This window comes from Eleutherodactylus coqui, chromosome 7 (genome assembly GCF_035609145.1).
Source record: "Eleutherodactylus coqui strain aEleCoq1 chromosome 7, aEleCoq1.hap1, whole genome shotgun sequence".
Taxonomy (NCBI): Eukaryota; Metazoa; Chordata; class Amphibia; order Anura; family Eleutherodactylidae; genus Eleutherodactylus; species Eleutherodactylus coqui.
The window spans coordinates 15,351,926-15,374,391 of record NC_089843.1 but is presented as its reverse complement, the minus strand read 5'-3'; the positions used below and the strand labels follow the sequence as shown (position 1 = coordinate 15,374,391).

General features: G+C 42.3%; 1 protein-coding gene across 1 annotated transcript; it reads right to left on the bottom strand.

Annotated features, from left to right (window-relative positions):
- Positions 1 to 3,584: 3,584 nt before the first annotated feature.
- Positions 3,585 to 11,616, bottom strand: LOC136573411 (vomeronasal type-2 receptor 26-like). The gene is made up of 4 exons (XM_066574703.1): positions 11,604 to 11,616; positions 7,882 to 8,538; positions 3,690 to 3,833; positions 3,585 to 3,598 (listed from the first exon to the last, which is right to left on the bottom strand). Exons 1-4 carry the CDS (start codon positions 11,614 to 11,616, stop codon positions 3,585 to 3,587), a joined length of 828 nt encoding a protein of 275 aa, XP_066430800.1.
- Positions 11,617 to 22,466: the final 10,850 nt, after the last annotated feature.

Genomic DNA, 22,466 nt, shown 5'->3' with positions numbered 1-22,466 from the left:
AGGCTACAGTGGGTTCGGGGTCATGGTTTCTTGGCCTTGCAAGGCCACCTCCTCCTCCTGCTTGGGGTCAGGGGATCAGCACTGGGCAGCATGTATTTTCCCTCGTGTTACCACAGTTATCTGAGAAACTCGTTTGCGCCAAAGGAGAGGAGCATTGCTGCATTAATGAGATGTTCACAGCTGTACTAGCATCGGAGTCTGCTTCATGCTCGCGATTGCTGAGGGTGTGGGCTGAGGCCTATGTCCTCGGCGCAGTAAAGTCTGCCATGTTTGGGCACTCTGATTTCTTTATGGTTCATGTCTTGGGTCGCCCAAGACCCACCAATGTTGTGGGTGCACACAGACTTCCCATAGCGGTGTTTGACCTATCTGGCACAAAGTCTCTGACTGACTTGGGTAGAGTGCAGAGTGCAGATGGCTTTCCCCTTTGCATTGTCGATGAGGTATCCAGCACCCAAACAGAATGACTAGTGTGCGGACACATGGCTTCCCCATTGCTATGTCACTCACGGCACCTTGGGCTACACAAGGTGTTTGCTGGGACCGAGCGTGACCAAGGGCCCACTCACATACTACCCACACAGGCTACAGCGGGTCCTGGTCATGGTTTCTTGGCCTTGTAAGGCCACCTCCTCCTCCTTCTTTGGGTCAGGGGATCAGCACTGGGCATCATGTAGTTTCTCTCGTGTTACCACAGTTATCTGATACACTGGTTTGGGCCAAAGAAGAGGAGCGTTACTACATTAATGAGACGTTCAATGCTGTACCTGCATCGAAATTCGCTTCATGCCCGCGATTGCTGAGGGTATGGGCTGAGGCCTATGTCCCGGGGGAACTGCAACTGCGCCAGGTTGGGCCTGTGGAACGTTTTCCTGGCGAATCCAGTGATTGGAGCGGTGAAAGAAAACGTAACTGATTTACTGAGCCCGTCGCAGCTGAACTAGCATCGAAGTCCGCTTCATGCCCGCGATTGCTGAGGGATGTGGGCTGAGGCCTATGCCTTTGGCGCAGTGAAAGTCTGCCTTGTTGGGGCACTGTGATTTCTTCATGGTGCATGTCTTGGGTTGCCTAGGACCCACCTATGCCGTGGGTGTACACAGACTTTCCATAGCGGTGATTTACCTGTCTGGCACAAAGACACTGACTGACTTGGGTAGGGGGCAGAGTGCAGATGGCTTTCCCCTTGTGGTGTTGATTGAGCTATCTGACACCAACACAGCATGAATAGTGTGTGGGCACATGGATTCCCCATTGCTATGTAACTCGCGGCACCTTGGGTCACAAAAGATGGAGGCTGGGAACGAGCTTGACCCTGGGCCCGCTCACGTGCTTCCCACACAGAGTATTGCTGCATTGCGGAGATGTGTAGATGAGTCCCCTTTATGCCCACGTTTGCAGCTCCTGGCGGAGGTGGCACAGGATTGTAATGAAGATCCAACGTCAATTTCTGCAGTTTGTGCCTCCGGTTCCTCCTCATCGCAGATGCACTTGGAAATAGACATAAGGATGGTGTAGCTATGAAGCGAGCGTGTGGCATGAGGGCAGCTGAAGGCTGGGCAGGGAAACTTTTGTGTGCGCTGTGGACGAAGGGTTGTGTGGGGGGATGGGCAGCATGTAACCTAGGAGAAGACGCAGCAGTGTAACCCCCAGCCAGTGATTGTGCTTGGTTGCAGGTAGTGTGGTACTTTGCTAAGGTGTCCCTTGCTAGTGGGACCTGGGTACCTGAGATGCAGCCTTGCATGCTGCCCCTGCCCTATCCGTTTCTGTGGTGTTTCCATGACTTTCAGATGTTTTCTGGTTTTTCACAAGTGAAGACCTATCTGGAGCATCGATCATATACAAAAATGCTCAAGTCCCCCATTGACTTCAATGGGGTTCGTTACTCGAAACGAGCTCTCGAGCATTGCGAAAAGTTCGACTCAAGCAAAGAGTATCCGCGCATTTTGGTGCTCGCTCATCTTTAATACTTATTAATTGAATATTGGTTATTACTATGGATCTTAATTATGTGTTAAAGTATGTGATTTATTGATTAGATCATTGTTATAGCTTTGAGGAATAATTGTTTCCAGGAAATATTAATTAATTAGATAAGTAGAAAATTTTTATAATGGACGAGAATGATTGACAGCTATGAGATTCAGTGGGTTACGTGGTCACATTTATTATGGAATGCATGTGAGCCTTACTTGTAGCGCTGCATTACAGAAAGTGTGATGACGTAGGAAGGGTTGCACCAAGAATCTAGAAGTGTCCATCCACCATGTTTTCCCCGCGTTTGAGAAAGTGTAAGGTAAGTTTGATTATTTTTAATAATGTTTTATATATGAAGTAAATGTGAATGTACTGTTTTTATGCTTGAAAAAGTCATTTTAAGCACGACGAAATGCGTTGCATTAAAATTTATTGAACTACTACAGCAAGAGCTTTGAAGTCTATCCTTGCGAGCGCGGAGTATTTTTCTCTTCTGTAATTGCTTGCATTGTGGGTCCTCTTCTGAGAACAGTTATTCGGCAGCTCCCCTGGACACAGGGTAAAGGGATGACGAGAAGTCTCGACGTAAATCTATACATGCATTCCGGGATGTGGAGGTGCTAGTGGGGGATCCAGGAGGCACTCCATTAGTCATCGGGTGAGTCCTGATCTATTCATTTTCCTTGTCCTAGCTTTATACAGAGGAGTGCTGACCTAATTTACATTCTCTTCTTGCTAATAAATTAGTACACTGACCCAGTGAAACAGTTTACAAGAAATGTAATGAGTGTGAGTAACCTATATTAATGAATGTAACAGTATGTGAGACAAACGTTTGCTGGAGAAATGTACCCTGTAACCTTCTTATACTGGTAGAATGGTGTTTATTCAATCTAATGGCTACCTGGTTGTTATGCTGTTTGGTAAGTAGAGTCTGGGACTCCACTAATAGGTTTAGACTTCTGGAAAGTGCCCATTAGATAGGTAGTCATTCGGGGAATGGCAACTGCAGTAGAAATTCTAGATTAATGAATTAAGGCTTCGTGGAAGATTCCTTTTTAAATATGTCATTGAGGGATTGTTATTTTATGGGTACAGATTAGTTAAATGTGTGGTAGAGATAAGCGAGCATACTCGCTAAGGCACATTACTCGAGCGAGTAGTGCCTTAGCCGAGCATCTCCCCACTCGTCTCTAAAGATCCGGGGCCGGCGGGGGGCGGGGAGAGCGGGGAGGAATGGAGGGGGGATCTCTCCCCCCCCCCCCCCCCGCTCTCACCCGCTCCCCGCCGCAACTCACCTGTCACCCGCGCCGGTCCTCGAATCTTTAGAGACGAGCAGGGAGATACTCGGCTAAGGCACTACTCGCTCGAGTAATGTGCCTTAGTGAGTATACTCGCTCATCTCTAATGTGTGGGTCATGTGTGATTAGCTGCAGCTCATAAATAAATGTCCGATGGACAGAGATGACCCGGGGTTGGTCACGCTTGATTCTTACCAATTATGATCACTCTGGGAGTGCAAAAAGAGAGACAAGTTTCCCCATAACTGGTTGTCTTGATGTAGAGAAATGCAGGAAACTCAACAATGAAGCAAGTTTACGAAGAGAATGTTAAGAAGAGAAGGCTGGAGAGCAAATCATGATGTAAAGAATTGGATAAGAGGTTACAAGGAATATGAATATAAAGGATGTTTATGTACAATGATTTGAATTTACCTGAGACAAAAGGAGGAGAGCGGTGCAGCTTCAGTTGGCATGGCCTCAGCTCTGCCTCTATATCATTCACTAACACCTTCTCACAATGTAATAATGTAGCAGAGCTAAACTTATACTTGTAGAAGCCGTACTGCGCAAAACTTGCTGAATGGAAAACAAAGAATTAGTTTATCTGCATAAGAGTTCCAGCTTGGATCACTGAAATCTGTTATACAGTTCTATTAGTTGTCCAGAGAGAGTTAAGTCTTCTTTGTTCTCTAAGAAACTCTGACAGTTTAGGGTTCCTCCAGAGGGGTGTATATAGTAAATCCATCTAGTTGTAAAACCCACTTAAATGTATTCCATAATTAAATCATTAAAATAATTGTCAGATTATTTCCTTCTTTCACCTCACCCCTCCGTCACATACTGTTAAGTTTGGCTAAAACCTCTCTGTTGCTGCAGGTTTTGTCTTTTGTTCATGGAGGTCTGGTTTATGTTAGGGCTATTTTGAATTTTCTACTCAGATTTCTCTTGCACTGGTGGGAGAGTCTATTGGAGTGTTCTGCTATCTGTTGCACCTGCTTAGCAATTAGGGAAGGCTTTGATTGGCTGTGGCTGTGGAACAGTGTAAATTATTCTCAGTTTTCATCTGATGGTTGTTGGAATCAGAGCTGGATCTTGGTCTGCTGTTGCACCTTCTCATCTCAAACGAAGCATTGTGGTTATTGGTAGTAGTTATATTCTTAGTTGTTTACTTCTCTCCCAGATAGGGACAGCAAGTGGCTGAGGATCATAGATCAGGTGAGTGCTTATCAGGATGGGATATCCGCTATAGGCAGGTACGGTCTCTTATTCTGAGTCATATAGGCAAAGTTCCCCACTCCATCTGTTATTCCACACCTTACTTGTGGTTTATGTTGCTTGCTCCACTGTGTAAACATAGCCTAGGAACTCTTTGGCGACCTGTTTCGGTTCATCCTGGTCAGACATGACATGATAATCAGCCAATACTTTTTCTCTGTAAGATACCATTTTGTTTTTTCTATGGATCCCATAGAGACATTATCTAACCAGCTTAGACGACAGGCTATTGAGGTCACTGAGGTCAAGCAGCAGCGTTCAAGCCTAACAGGATTAGTAAAATAACCTAAGCTCAAGTTGCAGTATCATTTTTCTGGAAAGAGGCAGGAGTTTGTCATTTAGAGAGTCCTGTAAATTATATTTTAAATTGCTCCCCAAATCTTCAGAGATCAGGCTCAGAGGGTTGGGATGGTTATTTCTAGATTGCAGTGAGACCCTCAGGCCTGGGCCTTTTCTTTACAAACAAACTTCTGAGGCTTTATCTTCTGAGGATGATTTTTTTTGCTTTATCTATAACAATCCAGATAGGTTGTCTCTGACAGAAGCTAAACCCAGAAGTCTGCAGAAGGGGAGGTCTTCCATTGAGGAGTTTTGTGCAAAGTTTCGATACTGGATGACTGAGACTCGGTGGAAAGATCCTGCATTATGTAGTCAGTTTTTTGTCAGATTAAGTGACAAAACTAAAGATCTGCTGGTTTTGTATCCTGTTCCTCGCAGTTTAAACAACGCCATGTCTTTGGCCATCTGAATTGGGTGGCAATTAAGGAAACAGCATAGCGAGCTTTCCTCAAACTCATTTATGGAATTTACAAATGTGGCAGAAACCAGACAACAGGGTTCTGTTTCTGATGGTACCAGACAAGGGGATAGAATTCGGTTTAGAGGTTGTTGTATCCTTTGTGGCCAAACTGGGCATTTTGTTCAGGTTTGTCCTCACCAAGGATCTCAGTCATAAAACTAGATGGCCTTGAGGTTAGACGGAAATTTTCTTTAGGTGTGCAGATCACTTGGATGTCATCCTCCAGGCTGCTCCTTCTCATTGAAATCCTTTGTGCTGCTGAGAATTTTCCAATTTAGCTATTTCTGGATTATGGAGCTGGAGTTAATTTAATTAACATCTAAGCAGTCAATCACATGGGTTTAAAGACCTTAAGATTGTCCTATTCCTGTGTCCACCATTCATGCCACTCTACTGTCTCAGAAGTGTTTGAAATATTTTGTTCCAGATGTGTGTTTAAAGATTGGATTATTTCATATAGAAGCTATCACTTTGTATGCCATGGAGTCCTTTACTACACAGGTGTCATGGAGTTTATCAGGAGCTTTGTTGTCAGGAAAGTCTGGGGCCTAATGAAGGATTCTAAGCCTAGCATGAATTTGAGCCACTTAAGTCCTGACACAAGAGTCAAACAGAAATACAAGACCCAGAAGAGCGCAACAGCGATATGGATACTAAAAAATAATTGATGCAGAACCTTTGAGGAATGTTGCATATAATGATACAATGCTGTAATCCAAGCAGACTCTCAGAGTAAAAACTCTTCTAGGAACTCATTTCTGATTAACCTGCAGTAATGTGATATCAGAGCAACCACCTCCATGCACACGGATCCAACCATCGTAAAGTATATGAGAGGATAGACACTAGAGACCATATAGTGTAAAATAAGGTAGCAATAGTATAAGGTATTGAAAAAAACTCACATATATGTGGAGAGAGGAATTTATAGATACCTTTCATCCTCTATAAGCCTGAGTACAGCTGGCTGGAGGACCACCAGAGACTCCAGTCAGGAGGTGAACACTTTATTCAGAAACATCCAGCACAACACATTTCAGGGACATAATCCCTGATGAAGCTGACAAGTAGGTTATGTCCCCAAAATGCACTGAGCTCGTTGTTTCTGAATAAGGTGTTCATCTCTTGACCGGAGACGCTGGTGGTCCTCCAGGCATGCTTAGGCTAACGGGGTGAAAGATATCTACCAGTTCCTCTCCTCCACATTCGTAAGTTTTTCAATATCTTATACTATTGATATCTTATTTTACAGTAGACTGTTTGGTCTCCAGCGCCTTTCCTCATATATTTGTTTATCTCTATAAGCCTTGACACAGGCAGAGCTTAACAGTCTGCCATTAAAAGTACACTGTACTGCAATACTGAAATATTATGATATATTGTACAAGCAATCATTCAATCGCAAATTCAAATCCCCCATAGAGACAAAAAACTAATTTTAAAAAATTAATTATAACAACATTTAAAAAGATTAAAAGTTTAAAAAAAAACTATTTTCCTATTTTTAACATAAAAACCAACATTCACCAAAAGTATATTTCCGCAAATCTTAGTGATAAAATACAGGAAAGGAAAAAAAAAATGCTATGATAGTGTAAAAAAAAACAAAAATGGGAAAAGTATGGTTGACCCTCTCACTGGGAAAAGTTGTACTAAACATGAGCACAACTACACTAAATCACCTCAAAACAACAGATCGGGGTGATGATGCATATTTTTCACTCTGAGAACTGCAAGCTCTTGTCCTGATGCACCGTAAGAGCCGTCCTCAGAGCTCCAAAAATGGGTCAAGAATGGAAACCAGAAAATGACAAAACTTGGTGCTACACCTAGAAAGGCTACATGTTTCTAGCCTGGATTGGGGTCTTCCTCAAGTCTGAAGAAGACCCCAATCCAAGGTTCAAACATGCAGCTATTTTTATCTCTTGTGTAATACGAAAATGCTGTTCAATATTAAAGTGCTTTTCGGCAATGTGTGTGTTTTGGGATCAGCCCCGAGTTTTGGCATTTTCTGGTTACAAATCATATTTGTTCAGTACAAACCCGATATATTAATATATTACATTATTTATCCTAGATGGTGAACATGGTCAGAAAAAAACACATAGTACCAGAATCGTGCTGTTGTAGTCATCTCATCTCAATTAATAAACTGTGGAGTCAGAGAAGCTATGTGACCATTCTAGTTGGTACTGGAGGGTTGCTTGAAAGCGATTCTGAGTTCACAGGACCAGTAATGACATGGGTACTTAGCAGTATTTTATTAACATAATTATATTAATGTAGTGATCCAGAATAAATACAAAGAATCAAAATTTAGGCTCATTTATTGTTGCTCATTTGATGGACACTGTTAAATCTGGAATTTCTGAAAGTTATATCACTTTAAATTATTTAGAAGGAGATAAGCAATGAGCCATATCAGAATATTGGAAATCTTGTGATTATCATTTATATCTATAAGTTATAACTTGATTTTCTGCATTATTATATTTTTTGAGTTGAAATCAGAATTTAGAAGAATAATATACACTTTTGGAAAAAATATACAGCCAAGAACTCCAGCACAGGAGGTCAATATGGCAAATATCTCCACAACCACCATGTATTTCCCTCTGGTGCTCAGATAAGCGGGGATCATGGCGATCCAGACACTGCAGAACAGCAGCATGCTGAAGGTGATGTACTTGGCCTCATTAAAACTGTCCGGTAATGTCCTCACCATGAAAGCCAGAACAAAGCTCATTGATGCCAGGAGCCCCATATAACCCAACATGGAGTAGAAACAGATATCTGAGCCTTCATTACACTGAATGATGATCTTCCCAGGATAAGTGTGATGATCAAACTCTACATATGGAGGTGAAACCAACAACCAAATAACACAAATAAGAACTTGTACAGAAGAACACACCAAGACAACATAATTAGATACTTTGAACGAGACCAACTTCACCAAGGAGCTGCCGGGTTTGGTGGCTTTAAAGGCGATGCAGACTGTGATGGTCTTGGCCAAAACAGAAGAAACACTGATGGAGAATAAGATCCCAAATGAAGTTTGTCTCAGTAAGCAGGTTATGTGCACTGGACAACCAAGAAATAAGAAGATACAGAGAAAGCTCAGGAAGATGGAGACCAGAAGGATGAAGCTCACAGTCCGGTTATTGGCCTTCACAATTGGAGTGTCCCAGTAATAAATGAAGAGGCCTGATATAAATAATGTTACAGCAGAAAGAAATAAAGCAAGTGCTGAAAAAACATGAACCGAAATGTCCTTCTCATAAGATAGAAACTCATATATTTTGGTGACACAATTCACTTTCTTCTCATCAGGCCACTCTTCTTCAGGACATTTATGACAGATCTCACTATCTGTAATAGCATACATAAAATGGTAGATTTAGCATGATGTATTGATCTATTCCCATATATACCAAAGGTACTCAACAGGCGGAACAGGACCGGAATGCAGACCTCAGTTTCCAGATGTCTCCAGACCAGAAAAAGGAGCCATTGCCAATTCCCCGCAGTGATGTACTGATTTTATAAACAATGGGACCATGTATGGCTACAAATGTACTGCGCATGGATGCATATCACACGCACACGGACCAGAGCAGTGTGACTCTTTATTTTCAAATTTCCTGATCTGTTTCAGAATGGAGTTGCATATGAAAATGCTCCCATATACAATGTATTGCATATGGACAGTTTTTCCTGCGCTGCGTGGTGCACAAACATATAGTGCATGCTGAAATCTCTCTGTCGTGCGTATCGACACGCAGTGTGTTCAGGTCAAGGATCAATGAAAGTCCCTTGACTTCATTTAGCTAGTTAGAGGCTTATAATGTGGGTCAAGAAAGGTATCATCTCCCCTTAAGGAGAGCCCTATGAGTTGAGTGAGGATACTTAAAAGGCCGAGTAAGCTCCTCTGGGAAAGATATGCAAATAAGGAAGATGAAACAATACCTCTTCAGTGGCACCTACTGGATGGTAGCATTTCTGCAAATTATTGTCCTTTATATTAGTTTTTATAACAATCATTCTTAATTGACATGATTTGCATATATTTCCCAGAAGAGCTTGTATGGCCTTATAAGTCTCCTCACTCACCTCCTAGGTGTCTCCTTACACACCTTCTAGGTGCTTTCATTAATGAGAGATGATGCCCTACCTGATGTATGTCATTGGTCTCTCACTAACCAAGCAAGAAACCTACTGCACACTGCATAGGGGCAAAACCCCAGAAAGAGCTGTCTGTGTATGGTTTTCTGGCTTTTTGTCAATTCCCAATCATTATTATAGGAGACTTGTATAAAGGGTCTGACATTGATTTGCAGGAATGCTGCCATTTAATATGTGGCCCTGCAGAGGTATTGTCCCAATCACTGGGACATAAAACATTGAGCAATGTTGACATCTCAGCCTGTGTGTGTAGAAATATGCTGAAGTGATAAACCAAGGTCTCTCAGTTCAAGTATTCTGTTCATCTCAGTTTGCAACAATTGGCGATAACTGGCATGTTGACAGACAGGAGGCATCACACAGTTATACTTTATCTGATATATCAAGAATTACATGGCAGAAAAAACTTGCTTTTATTCTGGCTTTGATACCAATGAAGCCCCGCCCACATGCAACAGATTAAAGCTAGGTACTTGAAAATATGCATTTGCATATCTTGGCAACACCTCCAACTTGCTCAATTTGCATAACTTTATGACTTGTCCTTCTTGGTGTTGCAGTTTCAATGTTGAGGAGTGTATCATATGTGAACCCAACCTTATCATGCTTAGAATTAGCTGTAGCAATCCAAATGTAGTTGGTTCTCCATAATTGTAGCTGCATTAACCCTTTAACGACTGCCCACATTCCTTTTTACAATGGACATTAGGGGCTTTATTGTGTTGCAATCGCCTTTTTGTGGTGCTGAATCAGAAGTCTGGCGCAGGTCTCTTGTTCCATGTGGAGTAGTGTTCAGCTCTTGGATAACAGCCTGGCACTTGCTCAACTGAAGTAGATTGGTGAAACACCGCTCCCCGCTGTTTAACCCTTTACATGCAGCGGTTGCTATGGCACTAGAAGGCTTGAATATGGCCTGAGAGTCTGCAATTATTGTGGTCTACCTCCTCTATTGTAACACTGCTAAATATAAGAATCATGAAATATCTTGATATTCATGTCTCCTAGTGAGACAAAATTAACAAGTTAATTAATAAAGAAAAAATGTCAATACCCTACCTTTTCCCTTTTACTATGTGAATAAAAAAAAATACAAATCTGGTATTGTCACATTCGAAACACTGAGAAAAAAGTTTGTGCATTTTTTAACCAGCATGGTGTTCACCATAAACTAACACAAAATGTTGTCTATCTCACCTTACAAAAATCAGAATGGAAAGCGATCCAAATATTGCATGGCTCAAACAACAGTAACATTATAAATTATAACACATCCTGCAAAAAATATCCCTTGTACAGCATTGTTGACAAAATAAAATAAATGTTAAAGGTCTTTGAATACAGAGTTTAAAAAAAAAAAAAAATTTTCAAGATAGTGTGAAAGACTCGCAAAAATTTTTTTCATAAATTTGATATTGAGGTAATTGTAGCGAGCTACGGCATAAATTGAACACTCTATTTATCCTGAATGTGAATACAGTTAAAAATAAAAGTTAATGCAATTTTTGTAAATCTTTCGTCTGGAAAAAATTGGAATTAAAGGCAATCAGAATGTTATATGTTCCCAAAAATGGGGTAAATGAAGACTAGAGCTCATCCTGCAGAAAAGAAGCTCTCATTGAGTTTTGTTGATGGCAAAATAAAATGTTCTGGAATGTGGTTTTTGTGCACAAATATAGCAAAACAAAAAACCTGCATAAACGTAATATCGCCAGAAACGTGCTTGTTCTGCCCAGCAGAGTTAGGAGTGTCATAGCAGTTCATTTTAGGAGTAGAGTGCTTACAATATCATCTAGCAGTGTTAAAAATGTATAACCTTGTTTTTCTGTCATAAAAACTAATGCATTATGGGCAGTTTGCAAGGCATTGTGGGAAGGAGAAACTCCCTGTCTTCAAGAGAGTCGGACCTGCCTTCTGCATTCTCCTCTTCAAATCCTACTATCCTTGTAAAAGTATATCTGGTAAGAAAGCTACCTTTCCTTCAGAGACAGTATGTTATGCAGAGCCGTTCAGTGGTCAGTTGTGTTGTTACTCAGGGAGTTATAACTGTTTAGTTGTCTATGCAGTACTATGTGTAGCTGCCATTTTACCATGTGCCTTCATGTCCCTGTTATGTAATGTTAGTGTGTGCTTCCTATGCATCTTACTGATGTGGATTATTTGTATTCTTATACTTTTATCGCACACGTATTCTATAATCTGTTAACTAATAAACTGGTCAGATTAAGAAGGACAGTTTGTGCAGTCTGACATTTAGTTTAACCATCTCTGTCTTCCAAATAAACACTGTGTGAACGTGTAAGAAGACAGAACAGTAAAGCAGATGGAGCCGCCATCAGCCATGCGGTCTTATGCACAAGATTGCAGCATCTGCCATTCAGTCACAAGAAACAAGAGTGCAGCCCCCAGTAAACGCAGCACAATCTAAGCCAAGCTGAAGTCTGTTCCTACCTAGACTGAGTCTGCACAGAGACATTAAGCAGCCAGCAAACAGGCACACAATGTCCACTAGCCAGGCATCCTCATATAAGACCAGGTCACGAGCAAGCTGCTCTAGGAAGTCCTCAATAAAAGAAATGGCTGTTCTAGCTCATGCAGTAGCTGAGGCAGCAAAAGTAAGGTCCACCTTTGCAGCACAAGAGATGCAACTGAAGCTAAAGCAAGCTGATCAAGAAAAAGAGAGACTCTGCCTGCAGGTGTCACTGGAAAAACTCGCCAGAGAGAAAGAAGCGGCAGCTGCATTAGCCAAGGCAGATTTCCCAGATGCCACAGAGTTCCCCGAATTAGAGAAACACAGCCAAGTACTAGGGCTAAACCTAGATCACGATCCAGCACTGCACGACTCAGAATATGTCCATCAGCATTCCAAGGCAGAAAACAACTATGATCCAGTATATCAAACAGCGCAAACAGAGTGTCAAAGATCCCACTTTGAAGCACAGCTCCCTGAACAAGACGGTATGCGCCAAAACAAAGCTGACTACCGCCCTACATAAAGGAAGCTACAACCCTCGCTCCGGCTTAAAGAGAGGACTTTTGCATCGAGCTGTATTATACAGACTGCCCTAAGCCACAAACTCCTAAAATGTATAGTGATACACTGCACACGCAGTATAACAACAGCACACCGGATAGAATTAGCGCTAACCAGGCTACCGTGTACTTCGCTAGGTTTTTTGCTAAACGGGAGCTGGTTACCAAGGGACTTATAAAGTTCACCGATCACCCAGAGTTGTTCAGAGCATGGCGAGCCTCCTTCCAGAATGCCATCTGTAGTGAGGAGTTAAATCTCTTGGTAAAGTGGCTTGGAAGCGAGTCTGATGAACACGGCAAAAGAATCAGAGACATTAACATAAACTATCTGGGCGAAGGCCTAAAGATGGTGTGGGAAAGACTTGATGAGTGTTATGGGTCAATAGAAGCTATAGAAAATAAGAGAATTGATAATTTTCCCCAAATAGTGAGTAAGAGTTACCAGAAGCTCGGGGAACTTAGTGACTTGTTAAAAGAGGTACAGGTTGCTCAGGCAGAAGGAGTTCTGCCAGGGCTAGCATTTCTGGACACTGCTAGGGGTGTTAATCCGATTGTCCAAAAACTCCCATATAATTTACAGGAGAAGTGCATCACACATGTTTCTCATTATAAACAGGTTCATAGTGTACCCTTTCCCCCTTTTCGGGTGTTTGTAGGCTTAGTTGCTCAATAGGCAAGGATCAGAAATGATCCCAGTTTTGACTTTACATTGTCTTGTCCCACTACCTCTGGTGTCAAACCTCATAAAACACCAGTAACGTTCCACAAAACTAATGTTGCCTCCAAAGTGTCTCCTTACAGGCCATTTAAGTCTTCTCAAGAAGAGAACAAACACGAAGATCCTACCAAACAATACCCCCTGCACTAAAAACCACATTCTCTTCTAAAATGCAGAGCCTTCAGAAAGAAGTCTTTAGAGGATGCAAAGAATTCCTGAAAGAAAACCTTATCTGTTTTAGGTGCTGCACTGCAACATCGCACTTCACCAGGAACTGTAAGGTCAGTTCAACATGCATGGAATGCGGTAGCACAGAACACAACATGGCTTTACACCCTGGAACACCCTCTCAGGTATCATCCCAAGCAGAGGAACAGGACAGAAAGCAGATAGACATAGTAATAACAGATCTCTGTACACTGAGAAGTGACTAAGGACTCGCAGGAAGGAAGTCATGCTCAAAAATCTGCCTTGTCAAGGTTTATCCGGTCGGCCACCAAGATAAGGCCATCACGGTATACACAATCTTAGATGACCAAAGCAACAGGTCATTAGCTAAATCCACCTTCTTTGACACCTTAAATATCATAGGGCGTGGTTCTTCCTACTCCTTAAGGATGTGCGCGGGTACCGTTGAGATGGCGAGGAGGAAGGCAACTGGATACATGGTACAGTCCATTGATGGTCAGACCTGCTTGCCCCTGCCAACCATGCAGGAGTGCAATCACATCCATGACAATCGGTTTGAGATACCTACACCAGAGGTAGCAGCATACCACTCCCACCTGAGACTGAAACTTGACCCAGAAGCGCCAATAGTCCTACTCCTTGGAAGAGACATACTACGAGTTCATAGGGCTAGGGGACAGATTAACGGTTCCCAGAATGCTCCAAATGCCCAGAGACTTGACCTAGGATGGGTCATCATAGGAGACATCTGTCTAGGAGGACCACACAAGCCAACCTCAGTCAAAAGCATACTCATCAACATACTTGAAAGTGGACGTGCTTTCCTATTCCAGCCATGCCACAGCAGTTTCCTGATAAAAGAGTTGCCACAAAGCACTCCCGTGCCTTGTGCCTTCCCAGACCCCTCCTGTGAAGATCACGCCTGCGATGGTGAGCAAGATCACTTAGGATACACAGTCTTCTACAAGATGAGAGAAGACAACAGGGTCGCGATGTCCATGGTAGACAAACTGTTCTTGGATATCATGGATCAAGGAATAGTAAAAGACGAGTCCAAAAGCTGTGTCACACCTTTACCATTTAAAACCCAAAGATGACGCTTACCAAACAACAATGAACTTGTCTATAGCCAATTTATCTCCCTCAAACACAAAATTCAGAGGATACCAGAGATGAAGGAACATTTCTTCAACTTCATGGAAAGAATATTCCAGAACAACCACGCAGAAGTGGCACCCGCGCTCCAAGACTTCCAGGAGTGTTGGTCCTTACCCATATTCAGCGTTTATCAACCCAAAAAAACAGGACAGATAAGAGTAGTATTCGACTTGAGTGCCAGGTGTGAAGGCGTCTCGCTAAACGATATCTTACTGTCTGATACAGACCTCAACAACAGACTTCTACAGGTACTTCTCTGCTTCTGCAGATATTCCGCAGCATTCATAGCCGACATACAACAAATGTTCCACTGCTTCCTCAACAAGGAAGAACATAGAAATTACTTAAGATTCTTCTGATACCGCAACAACGACCCCAATGAGGGCATCGTAGAGTACCGAATGAGGGTGCACATCTTTGGAAACAGTCCTTTCCCTGCAGTGGCTATCTATGGTCTCAGACATTCAGCCCAAGAGGGTGAAGCAAAATATGGGTCGGATGTCAGGTCCTTTGGGGAAAGGGACTTCCATATGGACGACTGCTTGAAGTCTACACCCACAAACGAGACTGCAATCCGTCTCCTGAAAAAAGCTCAAGAAATGTTTGCTCAATCTAATCTAAGGTTGCACAAAATCGCCTCCAACAGCCATGAGTTAATGGAGGCCTTCTCAGCCCAAGACCATTCAAGTGATCTAACGGACTTGGATCTTAGCACAGACTCCCTTCCCGTGCAATGGAGCCTTGGTCTGCTCTGGGACTTAAAGGTGTTACATTCACCTTTAAAATCATCAAGAAAGAAAAGCCTTTCACACGCAGAAGAGTCCTGTCTACCATAAACAGCTTATATGATCCTCTGGGATTCGTAGCACCTGTTACCATCCAAGAAAAAATGATGCTGAGAGACTTTACCACAGAGACGTCTGATTGGGATGATCCGCTTCCCATGGAGAAAAAATACATATGGAGAGGGTAGAGGAAGTCTCTTGAAGCTTTGTCCAGTCTTCATGTGGCACGTCCGTATGCTGCCGTGCCATCAACGGAAGTCAAGAAGCAAAGACTATATATCTTCTGCGATGCTTCAGCAAAGCCAATTGTAGCCATAGCATACCTAAAGACCATAGAGGTCAAGGAGCAATGACATATAGGGCTTGTTCTGAGCCAGACAAAACTGGCGCCACTCTGCGAGCACACTATACCCAGATTGGAACTTTGCACTGCTGTGCTTGCGGTAGAGTTGGTTGAACTTATAACATCAGGAATGAATCTGGGAATCGAGAAAGTCGAATTTTACATGGACGGCAAGGTAGTCTTAGGATATATTTGCAACAAAACCAGAAGCTTTTACATTTATGTCAGCAATCGGGTGTTAAGGATCAAGACGTTCACTTGTCCCAAACAATGGCACTATGTTCCTACACACCATAATCCGGCAGACTACGCAACTAGATCTGTAGCAGCGTCTCACCTTAAGAATACAACATGGTTCTACGGGTCCTGCATTTCTGTACCATTCAACATCTTGCAGCATTGGATCCGATTCATTTGAATTGGTAAATCCAGGTATGGATGTAGAAATCCGACCTGAAGTATCTGCTCTATGTACGGTGACTTTAGACCACCAACACAAATCCCATTGTTTTGACAGGTTCCCCACTTGGATGTTGCTTGTTCGTGCTATAGACTGTCTAAGTCATATATCTCAGTCTTATAGGTCGACATTACCTGTAAGCCAAAGACCTTGCAAAGGCTGGTATCACTGCAAACACACCTTTACCGCTACTAATCTGGACAGGTCCAAGGGAATAATAATTCGCACTATATAACATGAATGTTATGCTAAAGAAATAGACTACCTCAGCAAAGGCCAAAAAGTCTCCAAGGATAGCGCTTTGAAGAAGCTTGATTACATCATTGACCAAGATGGGTTGCTAAGAATAGGGGGTCACCTTAAAGCAGCCAAAGTGTAATTTATGGAGAGACCGCCAATGGTAATTCCCAGGCATCATCTTGTCATGACTCTGCTCGTGCAGCATCACCACATTCAAGTGAAACATCGCGGCCGATTGTTTACTGAAAGGAATCTGTGAGCTGTGGGACTATGGATATGGAAAGTACGCAAACTTTGTGACATGTTCTAGAACCAGATGATGGCCAGCCTCCCAACTGAGAGACTCAGTACGGATACTCCTTTCACCAATGTCGGTCCAGATATCTTTGATCCTTGGTCAGTGGCTACATGGCACACTAGAGGTATCCACACCAGCGCAAAGCGCTGAGTGGTCATGTTCACTTATATGTCCAGCAGGGCTGTCCACATGGAAGTGATCAAATCCATGGACACTTTGACGTTTTATTGCCATTAGAGGACCGGTGAAACATATTTATCCGGACAGAGGCACGGATTTCATTGGGGCAGTGAAAGAACTTCAAGTTCCTTCTAACTTAGACACTATGAAAGTGGAAAGATACTTAAACGAGCAAGGATGCACTTGAACCTTTAATCTACCCCACTCTTCCCACATGGGTGCCATGTGGGAAAGGATGATAGGAATAGCAAGAAAAACCTTGGATTCTATCTTCTTGCAAGTGGGGAGCACTAGACGCACACATGAAAGCTTGACCAGCTTCTTGGCAGAAGTTTTAGCCATTATGAATGCAAGACCATTGACTACTCTTTTCAGCGACCCTGAGGATTTGACCAACCTTAGTCCTGCTATGTTACTCAAGCAGAAGACTAATACTCTGCGTGCTCCTCTAGGAAAATTCAATGATAAGGATCTCTACAGACGATAATGGAGGCAGGTTCAAAGTCTTTCTAATACTTTCTGGACAGGTGGAAGAAACAATATATCTCTACCTTACAATCAAGAAGGAAGTGGCAAACGGACAAGCCTAACATCAGACCTGGAGATGTAATGGTCATGAAAGATAACCAATCGCATCGGAATGAGTGGCCACTGGGCCTCATCACCAACACGTTCCTGAGCGAGAACGAGAAAGTACTCAAGGCCAAGGTCAAAGTGTGGGAGTTTAGGGAGTGCAAGCTATTCCTCAGGCTAGTGGCATAACTTGTTTTGTTGATTTCACCATAAAGACCCAATAGTGGCGTCTATTGACATCAGATGGGAAGTGTTCTGCCCAGCAGAGTTAGAAGTATCATAGCAGTTCATTTTAGGTGTTTAGAGTGGTTACAGCACCATCTAGCGGTGTTAAAAATGTATAACACTGTGATTTTCTGTCTTAAAGACTAATGCATTATGGGTAGTTTGTAAGGCATTGTGGGAAGGAGAAACTTCCTGTCTTTAAGAGAGTCAGAGCTGCCTCCTGCATTCTCCTCTTCAAATCCTACTATCCTTGTAAAAGTATATCTGGTAAGAAAGCTACCTTTGTTTCTGAGACAGTATGTTATACAGAGCCGTTCAGTGGTCAGTTGTGTTGTTACTCAGGACGTTATAACTGTTTAGTTGTCTATGCAGCACTATGTGTAGCGGCCATTTTACCATGTGCCTTCATGTCCCTGTTATGTAATGTTAGTGCGTGCTTCTTATGCATCTTACTGATGTGGATTATTTGTATTCTTATACTTTTACCGCACACGTATTCTATGATCTGTTAACCAATAAACTGGTCAGATTAAGAAGGACAGTTTGTTTATTTGGAAGACAGAGATGGTTAAACTGAATGTCAGACTGCACACCATGTGAACGGGTAAGGAGACAGAACAGTGCTGATCTAAAGAATAATTTTATCATGTTATTTATTTTGCACACTGAACGCCGTAAAAATGAAATCCCAAAAACAAAATGGAAGAATTTATTTTTATTTCCCCAACCCCCCTAAAAAATTTAACAAAAGTTATACAATACATGATATGTGCCCCAAAATAATGTAATTAAAAACACAACTTTTCAGTCTAAAAGAATCCATCATATGGGTGTGTGGATGGAAAAGTTAAAAGTTATGGCTCTAGGAATACAATGATGAAAAATAACTGAAAAATGAGTTGGTAATAAAGATGCAAACAGGCGTCGTCACTAAGGAGTTAAGAGTTCTACAATTAATCCAGCTCCTCCAGACATAAAGTATAAAAAAGGCCTGAAAAATGTTAAATGCAATTAAAGCCATTGTGGGGAATGGTGCCCACACTAATTGTGCATTTAGACTGAATGATTATCATTCACAAAAACATTCAAACAAGCAAAACTGAATGATAATCGAGCCAACGACTGAACAGCGAACCAGAATCATGAGGTTCTTTGTTCAGTTTTAGCTGACATAAAAGTCAGCGTCGGCTTGTGCCCTTGTCGGGCAATTTATACGCTGATCATTCACATAGGAATGTGAAACCCTAAATAATAAGAGAATCATGCAGTCTGAACCGGCGGCCCGAGCGCGGACAAGCTGATGATGACATCACCAGCTCATTCACTTGTGCAGACGAGGCTCATGAGGTTCTCCTTGTGCCTACAAGGGCCATTAGTTTGATGCCAAGTGTTTCCTGTCTACATTCCCTCTATGTTAACCTCTTGCTGTGCCGTCTGCTGTACATTTACGGCACGGTAAACTGTATTTAAAAGGTTACCCAGGCTGAGAAAACTCCTCACCATTGGATACACATTGAAGCCAAGAGACTTACTAAAATAATTAGTGAATTGAAGTTCAGCTCTTCTGTGACATTTTTATCTTTCTCACCCCGGACAGAATTTCTGTAGTTTAACCCGCCTCTTTAAAAGTTTGGCGCATCTTCTATTCCACCTTCCTGTTTACTAAGACTGATGTATGAAACATTTTGTTTTAGTGAATTTGGCCCAAATGGTCAGAAAAAGGAAGCAGATGGAATGATTTCCACCAAATGTACTAAAAGGCGCACAGTTCTGTCATGCTTTTACCTGACTGGCAGACAGTGAGAACTGAACTCCTCATCTGATATGACCAGGTGTAGAGTAGCACTTTGCATGAGCATTAATACAACTGTCCATTTCCATCACACCGTGCTGTGAAATCCCACCTCTACTTGTGGAGGGTTTATTTTTACCTATATCCTATCATTTTCAGCCTCTGTTCCTGTCTGCAGGTTAGTATATCCATGGTATGCAATATTCTTACCTGTTATATTGGACACTTCACCCTCAGAACATGGGACACAGTCATAGCAGCAGACATGATATCCTCCATTAGGACGTTTTCTGTATCCCGGAGAACAACGATCGTTACAACGAGACTGCGGCTCCTTGAAGAGAAGAAATATGAACTGAAATACAGGGAGGTCCAAAGGTGTGAAGACACCAGAATTAATGGAAAGCAGTGGATGGGAATGCCATCCTGTGTGTGCCATATTGCTAAGGGTCAGGGGATAAATCTGAGAGGGGCAGTGTCAAACATAGCTGCCATTTTGAAAGCAGCCATCTCGGAACCAAGTCAATATTTTCAAATGAAAAGTAGTGCATGGGATATATGTATCTGATATTTTATGAGGAACCCAAATCTATATTTAAGTGCCACGTATCTTTACTACTGACAAAGTTATACATTTTTCCATGCTCCATGTGCTCAGGGTTGTATCGAATCATTAAGGTTCCTTTTCTCCCATTCACGATGCACTGAGAGCAGCACCTCAGCAGAAATGCTTGGACAGGCATCCAGGATTGTGGTACTGTGCTCCCCAGATATTAACACAATCTCTGTCCTCTGCTCGTGTATAGATCTCACAGCCATATCTATCTGTAGCAAAGAGAAAATTGGTAATTTGGTAATAACTTTAGCAGGAATAAAGCTATGTCACCTTAGATTTGGATCCCTCATGAAATTCTCTACCAGATACATATGTCACAAGCACCCCTTCCCATTTGAAAATATCAATTTGATTACTGGACGTCAGCTTTCAAAATGGCTGCTGTGTTGCCCCCCCCCCCCCCCCCCCATAGCACACACAGGAAGTCATTGCTAACCACCATTTTCTATTGATTCGGGTGTAAATGAGAAGTTAATATAAGAAAAGAGTCCTATCCAGCACTGGCTTTAGGTTAGATAATTCTAATTGCCAAAGGCTAAAAATACCCGTAAGTCATGTCACCTAAAATATAACCAAAATACTTTATTTTGCAAAAAGACAAATGAGATGTGACTAGTAGTCATCAGTTAGTATCATGTGTGTAACTGTGCATGTACACACCAAAACATAGGCCTGGATGGCCAACTTCCAAAAGCCTATGTAAAGATTAGTTAATCAGCACCACCAAAACCCTATTAAAACCTAATCTTTAGCCTCCCTGACATGTTTCGCCTTGTGGAGCCCTCAGGGGGAACAACAACCAGGGCTGTAGTGAGCCGAGCGCTGAACTGATAACTCTTAAATAGAAAAGAGGCGGCACAATCTTCTGAGTAACCAATCTAGACCAGAGACAAGACAGCAGCAAATAATGATGGGAGAAAATTTTGACAGACAGCGAATGGTGCTATAGTTTGACCAATCCCATATCGGTGGCTCCACCAATCATAGTGTTTTGCCAGAGCATGCCCAGTGCAGAATAGGGGCGGCTATCTTAATAGAGCGTGTGCAGACACTTAGAAAAATAAATGAATGTTGTCCCCTTCTTAGAAAGGACTCACAAGTTATGTCCCTTTTTCATAGCCTGCTTATAATAATGTTCATATTGGAAATGTTATGTCTATTTTTGCAATGTTATAGTTGAAGTGTCGTGCCGGAGGAAGTAGTTTATAAATGTGCCTATAGTAAGGTGGTGTTCATTTACAAAAGAAAAAAACGTTCCTGTTTAGGTCTGTGTGACTGGTGTGCATGATGTATGTGTATGGCTGGAGGCTTCTGTTTCTCCTTGTCTCTTTCCAGTATCAGTCCTACATTCTAGTCCGTCTAAGTTGGCGGGGCATTCCTTTCATCTTTCTTTAGTCAGGCACGGCGGTATTGACTTTAGCTACTGTTTGTACTGTAGACTATTACTTTTTTCGGGGAGAGTGATGATTTTTTAACTTATCTCTTTATTTTTCCTGCCAGTCACGCTTCTCTATTTTGAAGTGTAATTACAGTATTGCGCTCGCTCTTTTACACAAGGAAGTAATGTTGATTCCACTTGCCTCATACCTTTTGTCTGTGGAAAGAAGAGTTATGCATGCGCTCCATAGCCATACTAGTGCATTCTGAATTCTGTTCAGCCTAGTAAAATTTCTCCAGGTTAGGCCAAACCAGTTTCATACACGCCGTCATAAACAAAGGCTATACTCGGAAAGTGACATTTGTTAAGTGGTCTCAGAACACCAGTAATGGGTTAATCTTTTGTTAAAGTAACTGGGGAGGGCAGGAGCTATGTTTACAGGTTTCACCTTGCACAAGCCAAGACTGTGCAGAGTCTTAAAGGTGAATTGGAGTAGAACACTCTGTTTTAGAGGCAATGGGGTCAGCTTATTTTAAGTAGGGGGGAACTGTAGTGGCCCAGAACATCTATTCCTGGTCACCTCTATAAGTGTCATACATATGTCTTTAGTGTGGATGCACTGTGCAAACTGTCTTGTCTTTGTTATGTGTATTGCACAGCTGCAGCAAGTGAGACGTTAATGTTTGCATGAGCTGGGAGATGTCTGTAAATATATCAATCTATGTCCTGTCACGTGGTATGAGTGAGATTATAAATGTGAGTGATTTAGGTGTGATTGAAGTCTATTCTTCTGGGTTCCTCAGAGTACCTGCCACATGAGGGTACCTTCAAACCTCATGTGGTGAAGATGGAAGAAGAGCAGTTTCCTGAGGAAAATATGCCAGAAACCGTCTAAGAGAGAAAGAGAGAGAGTTTGAAAGTGAGTGGGAATAGGAAAGGCTGGGATCACCATGCAGAGGTATTGT